The sequence below is a fragment of the Hippocampus guttulatus genome, chromosome 6 (genome assembly GCF_054856545.1).
Source record: "Hippocampus guttulatus isolate MCC_2025c chromosome 6, RoL_Hgut_1.0, whole genome shotgun sequence".
Taxonomy (NCBI): domain Eukaryota; kingdom Metazoa; phylum Chordata; class Actinopteri; order Syngnathiformes; family Syngnathidae; genus Hippocampus; species Hippocampus guttulatus.
In genome coordinates, this window is record NC_141266.1 from 14665623 (window position 1) to 14684309 (window position 18687).

General features: G+C 40.2%; 2 protein-coding genes across 2 annotated transcripts; both read right to left on the bottom strand.

The window, feature by feature from the left end:
- Nucleotides 1–2193: 2193 nt before the first annotated feature.
- paqr7b (progestin and adipoQ receptor family member VII, b) lies at nucleotides 2194–10552 on the bottom strand. Its single transcript, XM_086114055.1, has 2 exons — nucleotides 10388–10552; nucleotides 2194–5564 (listed from the first exon to the last, which is right to left on the bottom strand). The coding sequence occupies exon 2, from the start codon at nucleotides 5556–5558 to the stop codon at nucleotides 4500–4502; it is 1059 nt and encodes a 352-aa protein (XP_085970181.1). The 5' UTR covers nucleotides 5559–5564; nucleotides 10388–10552; the 3' UTR covers nucleotides 2194–4499.
- A 4991-nt stretch (nucleotides 10553–15543) lies between these two features.
- On the bottom strand, nucleotides 15544–18084 carry stmn1b (stathmin 1b). Its single transcript, XM_086113503.1, has 7 exons — nucleotides 17893–18084; nucleotides 17337–17382; nucleotides 16918–17090; nucleotides 16449–16601; nucleotides 16216–16368; nucleotides 15942–16133; nucleotides 15544–15874 (listed from the first exon to the last, which is right to left on the bottom strand). The coding sequence occupies exons 2-7, from the start codon at nucleotides 17350–17352 to the stop codon at nucleotides 15836–15838; spliced, it is 726 nt and encodes a 241-aa protein (XP_085969629.1). The 5' UTR covers nucleotides 17353–17382; nucleotides 17893–18084; the 3' UTR covers nucleotides 15544–15835.
- Between the last annotated feature and the right edge of the window lie 603 nt (nucleotides 18085–18687).

Consider the following 18687-nt stretch of genomic DNA (forward strand, 5'->3'; position numbering starts at 1 on the left):
AGAGAGACGCATTGCGATAGGGTCTAGGTGCTCCCTCCTCACCTCCACCTTCCTTCAGTATCTCCACTCGTAACTCATGATAAATGGACCCGAGTGGCGGGCGGGCTGATTGGTGAAGCAAGTAGCACAGGGGCAAAGATGAAAAAGGAGGTACTCTTTTTGTACATTTAGACAGTAAGGAAATGTGCTACAGTACAGTATAGCAAGGATTTTGGTTTGGAAAGCTGTAAACACACAGGTTTACAATTAAACTGAACACCACAAACATGGACCTGAAGCATTAACCCCTCATCTTTACAAAATCCACCTTAACCAACCATAACCCTCAACACCAAACATAACAACATATAAACCATTAGCTTTTAAAATGACCAAATGATCATGCTCTCCTGCATGATGTTGTCTTGTAAATTAAAGAGAGTGGTCAAAACAATGCTATTCAATTTATTTTGTAAGTTCAGGCTTTTGTAAATTGCTGATGGAGAAGCAAGGGGGTTATATGACATTTTGGCGTGGAGGCCACTTCAAGTCGGGCCAACTCTGAATAGGAGACCAGACCAACCAATATTTTTCACGGAAAAGGCATTGTGTAACGCAAATAGGTTGCAGAACGCAAGAGGAATAACTGCTTTGCCCGTCGGAATGGGAGAGGAAGTCTGAGTGGAGCTATTGCAGAAGCAGACAGAAGAAAATTGATGGAGTCTCGTGGAAGCAATTGATAGAGGACAGGAAACAGGCTGTAAGGCAATTATCACTATCTCTGCCATTAGACTTAGGACTGTCTGAGTGTGAAATATTGTAAACTAATCACATTCAATGGGGATACATTAAGGACCCATCTCCTGAGCCTTAAATTACAGTGGGTCCTAATCATGAAAAAATGCAGTTTAGAGATGTTCAAATTAACATAGCATATGATTTGACACGTAGGAACAGTCAAGGGGGCCGTATATGGAGTTGGTCCTCAGCAGACATCTTCAACAGCTTTGCCCTAGCTTACATTAAATCATATTTAACGGCTTCAAATATATGCATATGCTGTATATCGTTCAGAAGCTCTTCCATATAAATACTTATAGAGGAATGGTGTATTGTAAGTCCACACATGCACATCAGTACACAAAGAACAATGCAGCACAAAAAAAAGTCTCACCAGCAAGAAAACAGCTGAATGCTGCACTTGTTCCTTTTGCAGACAGATGCAAGACTCATTCAGTTTGATGTTAACATGTAACTGTGTCAACATAAACAAGATTCTTAACCCAGGAGTAAAGTATGGTGATAAATCAGTGTTATGTTTACAGTAACTAATTAGGTAATAATCAGGTAGATTGATAGTGTTTTTCAAGGAAGGATCAACATTTGTTTTCATTGCCCCTGAGATGTTACTAATCGTTTCTGTGTGTTATTTTTTTTATTTGCTCTAGTTTGTCAAGGAAGATGATTATACCATCTTTGATGAACCGCATAATGCTGCATGTCATATTTCATTTCAAGAACGGATTATTTTTCCCTAGGTGAATTATTGGCTGAATTTTTTTTTCTAAATAAATAATTACGACTAGAAAGAATTACCTCCACGCGAAATTTTGGAGGGGGGGGGGGGCGAGAAAAGAGGGACATTTAAGATTGTTTTTCTAATCACGTTTCTTGTCTTCGCGGTTATACAAATTACAAGGCTGCCCTCTGGTGGTAAGAAGCGAGTGGCCACAATATAGTATATTCACAACCAAACAAAGGCCTTTGGAAAGTCTTGTCTAAAGCACTTCTTTCAAATGTGCTTGCTTCTTCATGTCATAAAGAACCTGATCGAAGTGACAAAATAGCCTACCGTTTTCCAAACTCACACCCATACAATTGACACAGTAAACAACTAAAATAGCAATTCAGAATGTAGTTTGACTGAGGTGCTTACCTGATAAAATATGCCAACGCTAATTTTCCCTCAGTGATTACTCAGTATGTGCAGAACTATGCCTCTTTCTTTCCATATTTATGTCATGTCGTTTTGCGCCTCGTCTTTCGGCCAATCAGCTCTCCGCTTTAAATAAACTCTTCTTTTTTCATTTTCTAAATTATCTCCCTTCACAGTAGTAGTCTTGAGTTTCCCATGTGTTATTCTTATGTTCACCTTTGTTGGTGAGCTTCTTAATTTTTAAAGCTAAAATAAGAAGAGACAACAATCTGGGAAGGTTCCAGTTAATGCAACATTTTACTTCTTTTCAACATTAGTACAGTCAGTCCAGTCAAGAGACAGAAGACCTTCTGGCCTCTCTCACCCTGCTTTCTATAATGAAGGCAAACCTGGATGGCATCATTAGAGGCTTTGTTAACACATTCGCTTTGACACAGTGTACTGCCCATGTTCCGGTTCTTATTTTTCAAAACATGCAATTTAGATAATAGGTGCAGGTGACGTGTCAATTGCGGCAAAACTGCTACTCACACATCTGTTCATTACTCAAAACACTGGTCCAAAAACAAATTAGACTTTCTATGTAATTCCATCATTTGTGGAAAGAATATTTTAAAATAAATTCTTGGTGCAAACAATATATATATCTCCCCATGTATGACTTAGATGAATCAAAAACAAAATATCTGGTAGAGGTTTTATAACCCCCAACCCTTCCAGGATACTCACTGTGTTAAACTGGCTACACCAAGAATAGAATATCCACAGTAACCGTATAAAAACATCATGCATGTAAACATAGCCAATGTGGTCAACCACAATATGTACAGTGTTGATTCGGGCAGAGCATGATGAGTCAACTGCTTGTCAGTTAAACCGACCATTTGCGCTACTGTGAAGACATCATTTAAATTGACTCTGAAATTATCTTTCACTAGTGTCATCAGTGTTGTAAAAACACATTCATAAAACACCATCAAGAGGAGAGAATGCTGCAATGGATCAAACACATTTTCTGAGATGACATTTTACATTTTGCAAGCTAAAATACTATAAGTGAACCATATCTGCAGCAAAAGCCAAAACAATCGGGTGCTTCAGAGCAACAGTGCACCAAGAGTAAAAAATATTGTATTCATAATGATCTTTCCAAAATCTGTTAAACATGAAACATTTGAAAGCAAGCAGCAAGAGAGAATTGCGCCGTATTCCTTCTGGAAAAAAAAAAGCGCATTCATCGTTGAGGGCTATTTGGCGCAGAGCAAAATGATACCAATGACATATTTTCAGTAGTAACACAAAATGCTTTGAGTGCAGGGAAAGTTGTCACACCATAACATCAGCATTGTAAAGAGAGACATGCAAGAGGCACACACTGTACAATTTCATAACACAAAGCGAATATGTGATCAAAAGTACACTGAAAAAAAAAAAAGGTTTTGCACGATGAAGATTGCACGACATCAAATCATATGGATCAGATATTTTTGAAATAGACTATACATTTATTTTAAAAATGTATCTGCATCCAGATCATTTTAATTTGTGCAATCAATCGATGAAATAGAGCGAAGTACACTTTTTGTGTATGTGTGTGTACTGTATAGCTTAGTCACTAAGCCATGGAATGTGAAAAGGCAAAAGCTGAACTTTCAGACCTTGAGTTTTGGAACAAAAACAGAACAGAACTCTCGCACCCCAAACATTCCTTCAAATGTAGCTTTTAAGAGGAACAATATTTTTCTAAAATCAGTGTTCAACTTTCCTCTACTATATTCTTCCTTTAGTTTGGCCGGATGTACCAGGAAATATGAAAAGAAAGACACAATTAAATAGGATAACATAAAACAAGCATTAACTAGATGTGTTATACACTATCACGGTACGTAAGACTGTTTTGCTGTACAACTCCAGAAAAAAAATGCATTTTTGTGTGGAGGAAAAAGAAAACTGAATTAACTTAAAATGCACGGCCCTTGACAACAAACATATATCTTACCTCCAATTGTTTATATTACAGGGGCCATAGGAATTCCGTATGCAACAACCAGGTTCCTTTAATCAGTCTCTTGAATAATATTGAATCTTAGAGGAAAAAAGCATGTTGAGACATCATCAAGAACTGTTGCAAGCTCACCAAAAATGTGCATGGTCAAAACGAAAATTTTAAATGTATAACGTGCACCTGTGGGATTCAACTAAGCCCTTGCGGACTTATTAATAAACGAGCTGTAAAATGTTCACTGTAGTTTGGCAGATTAAACATGAAAAAAAGTCACTGTTACAAAATAATGTATGAGGATAAAATTGTTGCTAACTGTACGGCTCACCAAGATAGATCCCAAATCATTTCATGTTTCTTGCAGTTGCTTCTTTTCACTTTTAATAATATTGAGCATTTTTTGTTCCAATCCACTTTTCAAAATAAATTGAAAAAATAGTTTCACTTTTTTTTACTGTATTCGGTTGTGTACATATGAAAACATGACATGTTGATGGATTCCAAGTGCTAAACCACGTGGCCCGTGACAAAAATGAGTTTGACACCCCTGCTTGTAGAGCAACTTGAAATGTAAAATTGCACCTATGCATATTTTACATGGAGAGATGCATGTACACGTTTGCGAACGTAAAAAGCAGTGAGCGCGCTGCAGCAGGTGGTGAAGATAAAGAGCGCGACGGCGTCGTGAGCGAGATCGCCGTGGAGTCGCTCGTAGAGCGGCCGCCGCTCGCTGAAGTCTATCCGCAGAGCTTCGATCTGCACCAGGGTGCTGAACATGACAAACACGTGAAAGATCTGGTGGCCCTGCCCGATGAAGTCACACTTCCCTGGGAACCAGCTTTCCGGGTGAGGGCAGGAAAAAAAATAGGCGCCGATGAGGAAAAAGAGCACTTGGTAGAGGTGATAGACCACAACCAGGTCAGAGCAGCCTTCCTGGTAGCACGTGTAGATGCGGTGAACCACGGGACTGATGTCCAAACAGTAAGCCAAGGCCGAGGGCACCACTTGGAAAAGCTTGTGAGTAATCTTGGGCAGCGTGGGACTGACGTATTTGCCATAGCAGCAGCCAAAGCATGTGAGCCAAGCCAAGAAAGCAGCGGCGGGTAAAAAGAACCCTTGCACTCTGGCATGCCAAGCCTCCTCGATGGCGTAGTAGTAATGCGTCAACGCGCTGCCGTACTGGTAGACGGCCACCCCGACGTAGTCGAGGAAGTAGAAGGTGTAGTGAGACAGCTCAGATTTGGCAGACAAGAGATGAGCGAGTGCACTAAAGGAGAGGTAGGTGAAGGCGGTGAGGAGGATGATGAAGAGGGGCTGAGCGTGAGGGTCTCGCAAAAAATCAACCGTCTGTGAGATCTCCTGCCACTTCACCAAGATGACCAGGGCGGCCAGCAGGTGTGTCCATACATTAATGGTCTCGTTGTGCCTTTGGAAGAGGGTGAGGAAGTAGTAGCGCCAGCTATGGTCCGGCTGCCTGTAGCCAGTGAGGATGTGACGCTCTTGGAACACCCAGGGAACGTCAGACACCTTGACGGTGCAAGGCAGTGTGGGAAAGGCCGACTCCAGCAGCTGAGGGATCTGACGCAGCTGCTGGGCGTTGATAAACAGGCGGCCGATCTGCTCCATCACCACCGTCGCCATGGCAAACTACAAGCGGGGACAGAAGGGGGAAAGGAAGGGCACAGCGGTAAATTTATAGTGTGTGGGATTCAAACTCTAAATTATGAAATACCGTATGGGCCCCGAGTATAAGACGGTGTTTTTTGCATTGAAATATGACTGAAAAAGTGGGGGTCGTCTTATATTCGGGGTCTAGACGTTATACCCATTCACGACGTTAGATGGCGCCAGATATCAATGAAGCAAATGCTGAACTTGACTCCCCAGGCCAAAGTGAACCCCTGCCACAAAGAATAAAAATAAAAATAGCGGTAGCACGAAGAAGAAAAATAAAAAATAGCGGTAAAAAGGAAAAGAGAAGAAAATAACAGAAGAGATAACAGAAAATGGAAGGTGATTGCACTTTAGATTTGAATGAGGCAAAATAACATGCTTTTTCTCTCAAATATATTGTTAGAATCATTTGTTTCACATGTACTGAAATTATTTTCTGTACAAAAATGTATTTGATGTTCAAAAGTCTTTTTTTCAAACTTGAGTCTAGCAAAAGAGGGGGTCTTATAATCAGGGCCGTCTTATATTCGGGCCAATGCGGTACAGTATATGGTTTCCCTCAGAAGGTCTTCATGACTGTGAAGACCAGAAATGTATAATCATCCATCCATCCATCCATTCTCCGAACCGCTTGATCCTCACTAGGGTCGCGGGGGGTGCTGGAGCCTATCCCAGCCATCTCCAGGCAGTAGGCGGGGGACACCCTGAATCAGTTGCCAGCCAATCGCAGGGCACACAGAGACGAACAACCATCCACGCCCACACTCACACCTAGGGACAATTTAGAGCGTCCAATCAGCCTGCCATGCATGTTTTTGGAATGTGGGAGGAAACCGGAGCACCCGGAGAAAATCCACGCAAGCCCGGGGAGAACATGCAAACTCCACACAGGGAGGCCGGAGCTGGAATCGAACCCGGTACCTCTGCACTGTGAAGCCGACGTGCTAACCACTGGACTACCAGGCCGCCCATGTATAATCATATATATCATATTACGTAGACACAACTGCACCTGCATTTCATTTTTACCGTAACTATATTTTATATATTTGTTTAGTGCACACTGGGCAGTGGCATTATTAGCCAACGATTTCAGAATTCAGTTTTCATTCATACCCCAACTGTCCAATTAAAACATTTTAAAATGTATTATATTTCTTTTAGACATCCACCCAACTAAAGATACCTTCAATAAAGTTAAGCTACATTTAATGTGGAATAGCATCTAGGCTAGATCTAACTTTTTTTTAGGGTTCTTGTTTCCAAAAGAAAACGACCTGTGTAGACTTCAACAACAATCTGGCCAAGACCAAACTGTCCTAATTTGGATAAGCACTAACTCCACATTTATAAATATATATATGTATATGTGGAGAAAAAGACTTTTCCAGGAATAACCTCTCTCACTTGAGTGTAAACTTGACAAGAGAAGCGCTTTTAAGATCATTATCTTGAGTGGTACAGACACACAACAGCATTGTGTTCCAACAAGACCCAATCCTAATAGCTGCGATGTATTTTGTGCATTCAAGGGACCCAAGGACACTGAACAATTAACTCATGAAGCTAAAAAATATGTTGAGTTTGTTTGGCGCGCCGTGGTAGCGGAGGAGTACATCGCGTTGACAGGCTTGACAGAGAACAGAAGCGTGAAGGAAGCTTTCAGTGGAGGTCAGACAGGCAAGTAGGCATGCATGTCTTTTTTTTTTTTTTTTTTTTTATAATGGAAATGACAAGAAGCACAAATCGTTTTGAAAGTAAATTATTGGTATCCTTGAATGTTTTGAACAAGCTATACAGTGCCTTTTGAAATGAAAAGAAATGTTGCATACAACATTTGCATAAATGGAATATTGTGAATATACAGTGAATGAATGCATGGATGTATGGATTTTTTCAGGAATAAAACCTTTTCTAATTGATTTTTACTGTAGTTGTATCAAAGAAGAAATGAAAAGTGCGGCCTTGGACAGCAACACTGAACTGTTGCTCAACATTTTGCTGCACATCCTTGGGCAAAGGCAACTACCTCCGAGCATTTCTTAAAGCAACCTTGAAGCCGCTTGCACAAGTCAGTTGATGTTACGAAAGCCGTTTTTAATACATTGAAGTCTTTCACTGCGAAGGGAGATAATGTATTTATTCTCAACTATGCTTAACTATTTTTTTAAGTTGCTATAAAAATGGTGACCCTAGTTTGCTTTCATCTGTCCACAAAACATCTTCCCAGAAAGATATTCTGTCAAACATCATCGAGGCTCGTAATGTGAGTCAGACCTGTGCCAGGTGTGTCCGAAAAGTTCCATGACTGATGTATTTCATACTAAATCTATGAGTTTTTGCACTTGGTTTTATCAATATCCTCTGCATCTGGTTTTCAAGCGTTGAGCAGAGGGAGCTATGCTGATACCAATGAAGCCAGACTTGTTGGGGAGTGTCAAAGTAAACTAAGTACACAGCCTTCAGTGGAATAGGCTAACATTGAAAAGACCAAAGAGAGCAAGGAAGTCAAAGTCCAAAGTCCTATTGATGGCATTCTTTCAGGTGGGGGGCCTCAGCCGCTGCGAGTTCTTCCCACAGTGCCAGATATTCAACAAAGCATGTCTTCAGAGAGATCCTGTGGCATTTGTTTTCCTTCAATCTGCAAGGTGAATTTCAGCATGAAAAGTCAAGGACGCTTCACCATGTCAATGCGCACCTGATCGTAATGTCCAGAGCATCTGACCCTTCCCAGCGAATAAGAAGATGCAAGGGCAGCCACCCTCACCCTACTTGGCTCGGTGTGATCCCCCAGCCCAAGCTCAAGAGTGTTATCGACTCTCAATTCAGACATGGAGGACACTATAATGGCAGGGCCAAAGACGACAGGTCTGGGATGATTCCTTCCAAGAGGACATAATGTTAGGCAGAGAAGGCTGGAGGATGGAAAAGTGTGTTCAGACTCCACGGACATTATATTCAGGGGGAAAACTTGTAGGCTGGATTTGAAATATAATCATTTGTGACATCAGTCCTGGAAGTTTTCTGACAGTTGTGAATTGTTGAATCTGAGACACTTTGCTGGGATTATTCTTTAGACAATACATCTTTATTTATATAGTGCTTTCACAACAGCGGCACTCTAAGATTAAAACAGCAGCAACACTTTGATTTGACCTGGATCAGTGAGTGTATACGATTTCTGACAAGATATTTCAACAGTAAAGCATTTACCATGTGTTCAAATTTCATTTTCACAACACTGTAAGACAGTGATGAAATCCTATTTGTGTAGCAAACTGCTTTTGGGGGGGTTACTTGGAGAACATTTTGTATCTTTTACAGAAAAGCCAATCAAGAAATGACCTCATACAAAACACAATATCCACACGTACTTGACACATTAAAGGTCGAAAAAAATGAAGAATAAGAATCAAATTAATTGCTGATTTTTTTCAACATTATTTTAATAGAATGTGGTCTCTAAAAGTTCGAAACTCTTTTTCAGTGCCAGAATAAAACTGCACTAAGTGTGAAAGGCTTGCACCACAGCATGGAACGACAATGGCCCCCCAGGTTGTGAGCATTCCTCCTTTTGAGAGCGCTGAAATAGTAGCACCAGAAAGTTAAAAAATACATACACACACACATACATACATACATTTTTGCCATTGATTTAGATGAGAAATCAATGCTGCTGATTTAGATGAGACCGCAGCTTAACAACGTGTATCTTTCCTTGTTGCAAATGACAGCCCTGACTGAGGGTATCCGTTACTAATGGCTCCATGGGAACTCAGTGAGTTGAAGCTTCACCAAGACCACTCGAGGTATATTTCAGGCTGAGCTGGGAGCAGTGTATTTTTAAGAATGTCACTGTATGTCATCTCTTGTGTCTCAGAGCTCGGGACACTGAGACTATAAATTAACAAAACTTCCTCTACCGATGGGTATTGTTAAGATTGTAACTATACTACTACACTTGTGTGTGTGTGTGTGTGTGTGTGTGTGTGTGTGTATAAATATATATATATACACACTGTGTATATATATATATATATACACACACACACACACGTCATATAACGTTAAGTGTAGTGTATATATATATATATATATATATATATATATATACACACACACGTCATTATCATATTTTTTAAAATAAACAGACTGAAAAAACACCTTAAATCTAATAGTGACTTTAAATTTGGTACTGTTAAAGAATGTGGAACTGATGAAAACTCATTTTTATGATAGTTAGCAAATTGAGATATCATTAAATCAAGAACTGTTTACGAATAACAGACCGGTTACACAAGTCTAGTGAATTTCCCGTGTATGTACGTACGTGTGTGTGTGTGGGGGGGGGGGGGGGGGGTGCGTGTAGTAGTGAATGGGAGAAGATTACGTAACAATATGCATCCGACGTCCACACCCTTTTCTAACAAAGGTTGTGTACGTGCACGACTTTGATTTCTAAAGGAAACGTGGTGGATCATAGTCAGGAATTATGAAAACATCAGTGTTGCGCTGTACAACGAGGCGGCCCTGTTGCACTCATTCGATCCGACAAATCGTGCACCTGATAGACAGACGCCTGTGAATTCCAAATCCTTTTTTTTTTGGTGGGGGGGAGGGCGATTTACACTTATAATCACAACTGGGAGGTCTTATTCCACTCCCCGTGCGCATCACACAACGACGATAGGGCGTTTAGCGTGGAATTACTGAGATAACCCTTCACTTGCGGGGTTTTCTGCTCGAAGCGGAAATCTTCCTTTTATCATCTGAACTAATGAAAGCGACCCACATACCTGTAGATGGTGGGATCAATCCAAAGTCTTAGAATTTGCCAGCGACGAAGGACAGGCAGCCTGATAAATTATTAAAAACATTGTGCGACGAATTACACGGATGGAGGATGGCCGTGGTTGTAACAGTGCTTGACGGTAGGGCGCAGACTCCAAGAGGATGTCAAGGTCTTCTGACAGGCGGCTCTTACAACCAATCAGAAGACCCGGCTTGGCCTCTTTTCGCGGTATGCTTCATTTCAGCCAATGAAGAGATGTTGTCCGGGTAATCAACCCACCGCACCATAGGGACATTTCACCACAGTCATGATTTGTTGCACTTGGGCACTTGGATGACACATTTTTATCATACGAGAAGTCATCAAGTGTCTCACCTAATGTAATGTTAAAAGACCATAATTAACTTTTCACTTCAGTGGTTTTATGACGACCGAGTGGTTGCCTCATAGTTCTGAGGTTCCAGCCTTCCATGTGGAGTATGCATCTTATCCGCATGTTTATGTGGGTTTTCTGTTGATACTCTGGCTTCATCTCGCATTTAAAAACATGCTTCTTAGATTAATTGAACATGTTAATTTGCAATTGGCTGGTGACTAGACACAGCTAAGAATAAAGTATAAAAATATTTTAGAATATCAAATAAAATGCTGGAGGGGATTTAACTGGGAATACACAGATTTCTGTGCTATAGTTATTAGAGTTCTTCGGATTGGCATTGTGGGTAATAGTCGGGGGGGGGGGGCAGAAAAGGTTTCTTTCGTCTTCCCAAAATCATTAAAAACCATGGATTTTGACTCCACCGTTACAAATTGTCAAAGTCCCCTTAAAACTTCCAAGTCCACGGGTGTCAATCTCAAGGCCCGGGCGCCAGATCTGGCCTGCCATATCATTTTGTGTAGCCCGCGAGAGCAAATCAAGCATGTCAACTTTTCCATGATGTTAAAGTCTGAAATTAAATTTAAGATAAGAAAACCTTTAAAAGTCTCACAATGGAGAAATTCCCACTTCACAGCAGCAAAGTTATGAGAGGAAGAAGTAGAAGAACAAAATAAATAGGAGCTGCTGGAAAGGCAGCCACTCTCGCGGCGCCATCTTGAAGTCAAAATAACACAACAAAACACACAAGACACAGACAGTCGTGCAATCTTAATCGCTTTTCCTGCATACACTTTGTTGTTTGAAGCAGTTATAGATGAAAGAGGAGAGGATCAAAGTGTCCTTTCACCAGAGGATCAGAGACATGCTGAAAATGTGCACATGTCTGCTACCAGCTAAGTTTTGAAAGCAAACACGAAGCTGTAGTGTCCATTGACGAAAACGGATTGTCTCACATTTCCTGTCCCCCAAAATATAATCAATCATTACATACTTATTACATTAACATAAACAATGACTAAACTAACCATTATTCTTGACTTCTGATTTCAAACTAGTTATCCACCAATTTGTTGTGCACTGTGTATGTAATATGTGGAGGTGATCAAACATTTTTACCGTTCACAAAATTCATAATGGCCCGTAAAACCGTAACTACAATGTGGCCCACTAAAGTTTTCAAATGAAGTTTGAAAAGTAGCTAAACTAAAAAGATCTTGACATTGGATGCCACAAAGATCTTGTTTTGTCATCAAATCAATCTGTCATTCTTGTGTTAGGCATTCATGAACAACAAGGTCTGTATTGTTTGTCCCAGTCAGAGATGTGCATTGTGTCTTCGCTCAAGTCAGGGAAAGTGTTTTTTTCTGTGAACATTGTGGAGACATTGTTTCTAAGAATTTAGGGTGACTTGTGACACTGTGACTTAACCATGTAAATAGTGCATGTAGTGTGACTGTATTCAACGGGGCAAGTGGAATGGAGCCTGGTAATGTTTCAGGCATCAATGATGGCAATCAAGTTATTTCATGCAAAGACACAAGAATGACTGTCAAACAGTAAAGTTGAACCAGCATTGCAAATCAAAAGCTTGATTACAAATGTCATGTTAATGTTCAAAAACTGACCGATTATCACCAAACGTTATGTGAACATGGATATTGATATTGTGTGTGTGTGTGTGTGTGTGTGTGTGTGTGTGTGTGTGTGTGTGTGTGTGTACATACACACATACATATACTGTATATAGTTACGGTTCCAGAACAGACTCGGACTCCACAAATGTACGTAATGTAAATGCAGATAAATGTAAACAAAAATATTTTACAGCAAAAAAAAAATAACAAAGTACAAATAATGATGCTGGTACCCACACCAGGAGAAACCCAAAAGTGCATGCATAAGGCAAGGGAAAAATACAGTACAAATGAAAATAGCTTGTCATCAAAGGACAAAATTACCCAGTCACAAAAATAGAAAAACCGACAGTAATGATAAACACAGGCAAACTACTGCCGGAAAATGGAGAACAAGAATACAGAGCAATATCGAGAACGTTTAGAAAACTGCACTTGAACAAATTGCGTGAGCAAGGTGAATTATCCGACTGTCAGCTGTTGTCCGTGATGTCCTTAAATAGTCCATGATCAAATGAGGAACAGGTACGCAGCAGGAAGGACCGGAACACCAACTGGGGACTATATAATATAACCTGGATGTGCTAACCAGGGGCGGCCCGGTAGTCCAGTGGTTAGTACGTTGACTTCACAGTGCAGAGGTACCGGGTTCAATTCCAGCTCCGGCCTCCCTGTGTGGAGTTTGCATGTTCTCCCCGGGCCTGCGTGGGTTTTCTCCGGGTACTCCGGTTTCCTCCCACATTTCAAAAAACCATGCATGGCAGGCTGATTGAACACACTAAATTGTCCCTAGGGCGTGGATGGTTGTTCGTCTCTGTGTGCCCTACGAATGGCTGGCAACCGATTCAGGGTGTCCCCTGCCTACTGCCCGAAGACTGCTGGGATAGGCTCCAGCACCCCCCACGACCCAAGTGAGGATAAAGCGGTTCGGAAGATGAATGAATGAATGAATGTGCTAACCAGTCAAAATTCAGAGAGTGAAATATTTGTTAAACAGTACATTTAGGTTTCTAACTAAGTCATTTTGCTCATTTAAATGCTTACATTAGCTAAAAATGTCCACCCTATCATTGTCCGTCATGTCAACAAGCTCATATATTGTATTTTGTTGTTTGCATATACATTGTCTCTTTGCAGTCAATTTATATATTTAAAAAAATGTGTGGGAGCATGACCAATATTCTTTTCTGACAGAATAACATTGATTTTAATGAATATGAAATGGACATTTTTCACTTTTTTGGGGCGTAATGGGAAAGTCACACCTTGTGGAAACATTGACTGATATGATGTGAGCGGTAAATTCACCATTAACCATTGACGAAACATGCATTTGAGACAGATAATAGACGTAACAGGCAGTTACAGTTGCCCTGAGAATACCAAATGACAAGTCGGCACACCTTAAACCTGTGAGCACATGTCATGATTTAAGTACTCAACAGTGTTTTGTTTGACAGGTTGGAGGTCAACTGTTACGTCATTGAGAGATTTCTCACTGAGCCCTGCCAAACAAGATGGATTGGTCATGCTGGACTAGGTGAGTCGATCTTCTGCAAGTTGCCCACAAGTTCTCCTGGGGTATGTGAAGAGCAAAGTTGTAATCCAGAATGAACTGTTAAAAAAAAAAACAAGCACCACTAAAGCTGTGCGCATGATCATGTCCAGACAAAACTAGGCCATTCCATCACCGTTTGCCAAGCAACCTGAGGAATGCACGCCGAGTCTCGGTAAAGCTACTCTATAGTTACATGAAATCATGTAACTGTCACTATATTCACTGTGAAAGAACATTACAATAAAGGTACCATGTTACTGTTTGTATGAAACCAGAGAGAATTTTCCAGCTTTGTTGCTTAGAATCACAAAATTGTCATCATTCAATGTGATCTTTTTTTTTGTCCAATGACTGCCTCCACTTTCATTTATCTTCCTTCATCCCAGAAACAACCTACCGGTAATCAATATTTTAAATGTTTTTTTGGTAAAAAATATGAACATGGTCAATACAAATGAAAACAAGTGAAAATACTGGTCAAAACGAATGTGTTCCAATGCATTATTTTTCATTAACGGTAATGACATGATACAAGAGGAAAGAGCTGTGGGGTGGAAATGAGCACTTACTGTATGTCATGGGTGCACCACATCTAATGGTGGAATGAAATATATATGGTTAAATGAATTGAATTCCATGATAATAGTTTTTCATTTTTTTGCTCTCTGAGACTCGGAGAGCGGTAGAGATCATTTGTTATCCATTGGACTTGAGCATTAGTGACAGGGAGGGAAAAATGCTGGTTTCATAGGGAGCCATTCATAGTAGCTATTTTATCCTTATGCGGGACCTGTCGTAAATGTGAATTCGTTTTGAGGAAGTAGACGGACAGCGCACTTATCTATTCCAATCCAAAGGATAATTTTGTTCTTGAGAACTTTTTTCACTTTTATATTATTTTTTTGTGTTTTTTTTACATTTTGAGGATTTATAACTCCTTTACATCTGGTTTTTAACTGCATGTAGATAGAATTAAAATATTATACTGTATATATACACACACATATACAAAATATTTTGTCATTTATTTTCCTTTTTAACTGTTGTCTACTTATTTTCAACTTTGCCGTCTTCTTAGTTTATTAAATATCTTTAATCTCACTTTACACTATTTTCTTATTAAAAACCTCCCTCATGGATTTAAGAAATTGACAGTTATTCCCACTCCATCCCATCTGCCGTATAGAATTTCGAGTCCCTGCAATCATCGTGATCGCTAAATATACCCTGGTCTTCACAAATAGAACGAATCATTTAGATAGAAGAGTTGCTGTGAAAAGGGTATGTTCAGATTGTTTTGTTTTTTTTAATTTCTGCCAAAGGTTGTATGATAGAAAATTTAACTGATTTAAGATGGGGACTGGCGCTCAAGAAACAAGGCAATTTTCACATACTGTGGCGTAGGCAAACGGGAAGTTTTAACCCTTTATAAACGGCGAGCCAGCCAAGGGCTATTTTAATCTCTGGGGTAAGCAAGATTTGATCGTAGGTAAATCCTCACCCATGCCGATTGGATCCTGTCACTAGGTGTCAGCGGTGTGAAAACATAAGCTCAACAGGAAACGCTGGAAATATGTGCAACATTATTAAGTCATCTGAAGTTTATTCGTAATAGTACAGGATTGCAAACAAGGTCTCTCAAGAAAGAAATGAAAAGTACCTGCAATTTTAAATATACAATTTATGACAAGTGCTGAATATGGACGAGTATACCAATCGGAATGGCCACCAGTGGAAAAACACAGTTAACACCAGAAACAGTGTAATCAGCTGCCAACAGGAACTAGTAAAAAGAGGCACTAAATCTTAAACTGCAACTATTGCAATAAATGTAACACGAAGCTTTTCCTTGAATGGAATACATTCTCTTTCCATCTTCCTTCATTCCTTTGTCTTCTTCAGTTCTTCGATCTTCTTTTCCTTTTAAAAAATAGTTTTCTTTTTGTGTCTCATTTAATTTAAAACTTAAAAGATCACCAGCACATACCTTATCCTTGAGTTTCTTATCGAGAGCAGCCAATCGCGCTTCGCGATTGTCTTTGTTTGCTTCCATCTTCTGGTTAAGCTTCTCTTGAGTTGTCTTGCTAAAGTTGCAACAATCATCCAAGGCCCTCTGGAGGACTTCTCTCTCATGCTCTCGTTTCTCGGCCAATTGCTTCAGCACTTCAGCCTCGTGGGTCTAACAAAGACAAAAATCTGCGTTTCACCGTGGTTGTTGGAGATTTGTTATTTCAGTCAATTCATGTTATTTCTGAATGTACCTTGTGTCGCTCTTCTGCAGCAAGCATCTTCTGAGTGAGCTTCTCCTGAGTGGTCTTGCTGAAGTTGCAGCCTTCATCCATGGCTCTCTGGAGCACCTCCTTCTCACGCTCCCTTTTCTCTGCAAGGGTTTTCAGCACTTCAGCCTCGTGGATCTGGACAAAAGAAAAAAAATGCAGTTTTGACTCACCTTTTCAGTATTGGGTTGATCGACCAATTTGTGATGTGAAGATACCTGGTGTCTCTCTTGTGCAGCCACCATTTTTTGAGTGAGCTTTTCCAGTGTATTCTTGCTGAAGTTGCAGCATTCATCTATGGCCCTCTGGATCACTTGCTTCTCATGCTCTCTTTTCTCCGCCAGGTTCTTTAGTAATTCAGCCTCATGGTTCTGAGAAAAGGGGGCAAGATTGAAGATACGATTGAGTCTGTCAAGGGCAAGGCAGGTGGTTATGTTCTGGCCTGCATTCGCATTTGAACAGCATAACCCAGACAACCCTCACATAGGTATTTACAAAAAAAAAGTGCGAAAACCAAAAGAACTCAGCCAGCGATATACAGTAAAAAGTTGTTGGACCTCAGAGAAATGTAGAGCAACAAGTCAGCTGTTTAATTATTCTAATTAATTGGTCATTTTCCCCACAGTTGATCAAATAAATAGAGTCAAATGTCAATTCAGGTTTTCTCACCAATCATGTGGTAGATACCTTGCGTCTTTCATCAGCGGCCTCCAACTTCTTCAGAATCTCATCCAGCGAGGTTTCCTTCTTTTTCACAGGGGACAGTGGAAATTGCACTTTTGCATCAGGAGAGGTGGGTCTCAGGATGAGCTCAAACGCGTGACCTGACGCACGCTTGTTCAGCTCCTTAACTTGGATGTCTGCAAAACCAGATGTGTTAAAGCTGACTGCTTGCGCTATGGTGGCAATACACAGGTGACTCCTTGGGAAATTTCATTCATCTTGATGCAAATACCCAAATTCATTTTGTACAACTTAGATGGGGCAAATTAATAATTCAAGGCTGCTGTAGATTTGCAAAAGTAAACATTTGTGAAGTGTAATCCCCCCCCCCCCCAAAAAAACAACACATGACAGCGCAGTATAATCCATTATATTGCACTCACCTGCAATGTGTGCCATTTCAGTTGAGAAGTTGCTTGTATGGAACCACTAGTGGTAAGAATAAACAGAAATTAAAACAGGTCATATAATTTTCTGATCAAACAACAGTAATGGGGTTTTCTCCTCAAACAACAAAGACCTCGTGTTGAAAGAAGTTAAATTGTGGCCTGCGGAACCTACAGCCCAGTTTAAGTTGTTAATATGACGACAAACAGACACGTGGAAATGCAATGTTAGGAAAACCACTCAAATTACAACTGTAATATATGTTGGAACATGTCGATACGTAGCTCTCTCGTTCACCAATGCACCAACTTGCTGGCTGGTTTGAGACGAACAACGGGTGCTTGTTGCAAATACAAAACATACGAGGCCAGCAGCAGATTTAAGCAAAACTCGTTTCCAAAAAACGTGAACATTTGACTGTTAAAACTACTAAAAGTAAGAGCGATATCAAGTAAGACGATCAAATGGAAAGTGGCGTTTTGCTCCATATGTAACGTTCCATTGTCGCCATGTCGCGTGCCAAGCGGCCATGCCAACGGTCCATTCAATTACCTGAAGTTGACTTCGTTTTAAAAGTTGCAGTCGTTGCTAGTATACTTTTGGCGCTTCTCTACACAATACGCGAGTGATCAGAAAGCCTATTTAAGCGGTCACGTAGAGCATCTTTCTCACTTATTCCCGGGTTTGAGGTTCTCAAATCAGATATGCTTTCAAGGTTTTGTCTGTATTCAACCGCCAAGTGAGCAGCCTCCCGCACAAAGTTGGATATATGACGTCTGCGCAGCTCCTGACGTTGATTGGTCCAAATCCACCAATCAGATGGAGCTCTGACGTTACACTAAACAAGAATGTTGGCTAAAGTGACGTCACAAGAAAAACTCACTTCTAAACTTTTATACACAAAATTAAACCCTTGAGCTCTTTTACATCACCTTTTGGAACAAAACTATGTAAAAGGGTGATGGTAAAGATCTTAATTGGGTGCACAGCACTTAATTGATTAAGCCTCCCTATCAATAGAAATTAATTATTTGATTCGTTAGTGTACATAGTCCACAAACACGTTTGACTACTGACAACAGGTGATGAAAGCTGACAGTACAAAATCCTTTTCATTAAATTTTGATTTACAACCTAAATTCTTAAATTTCTTTAATGAAATTATTTTAATGACCTATATTAAACCGATTGTCTTAGTTTGAAGAGCTTCTCTTGGTTACACTGCTTCTGCTAAATACATGTATATATGAGATATCTTTTTTTGTTCAATTAGATATCAGTCTCTATGTACTGCCATGTCAAATAAAATATCCGCATGACCATCAGAATCAGTAGTGCTAAACTATA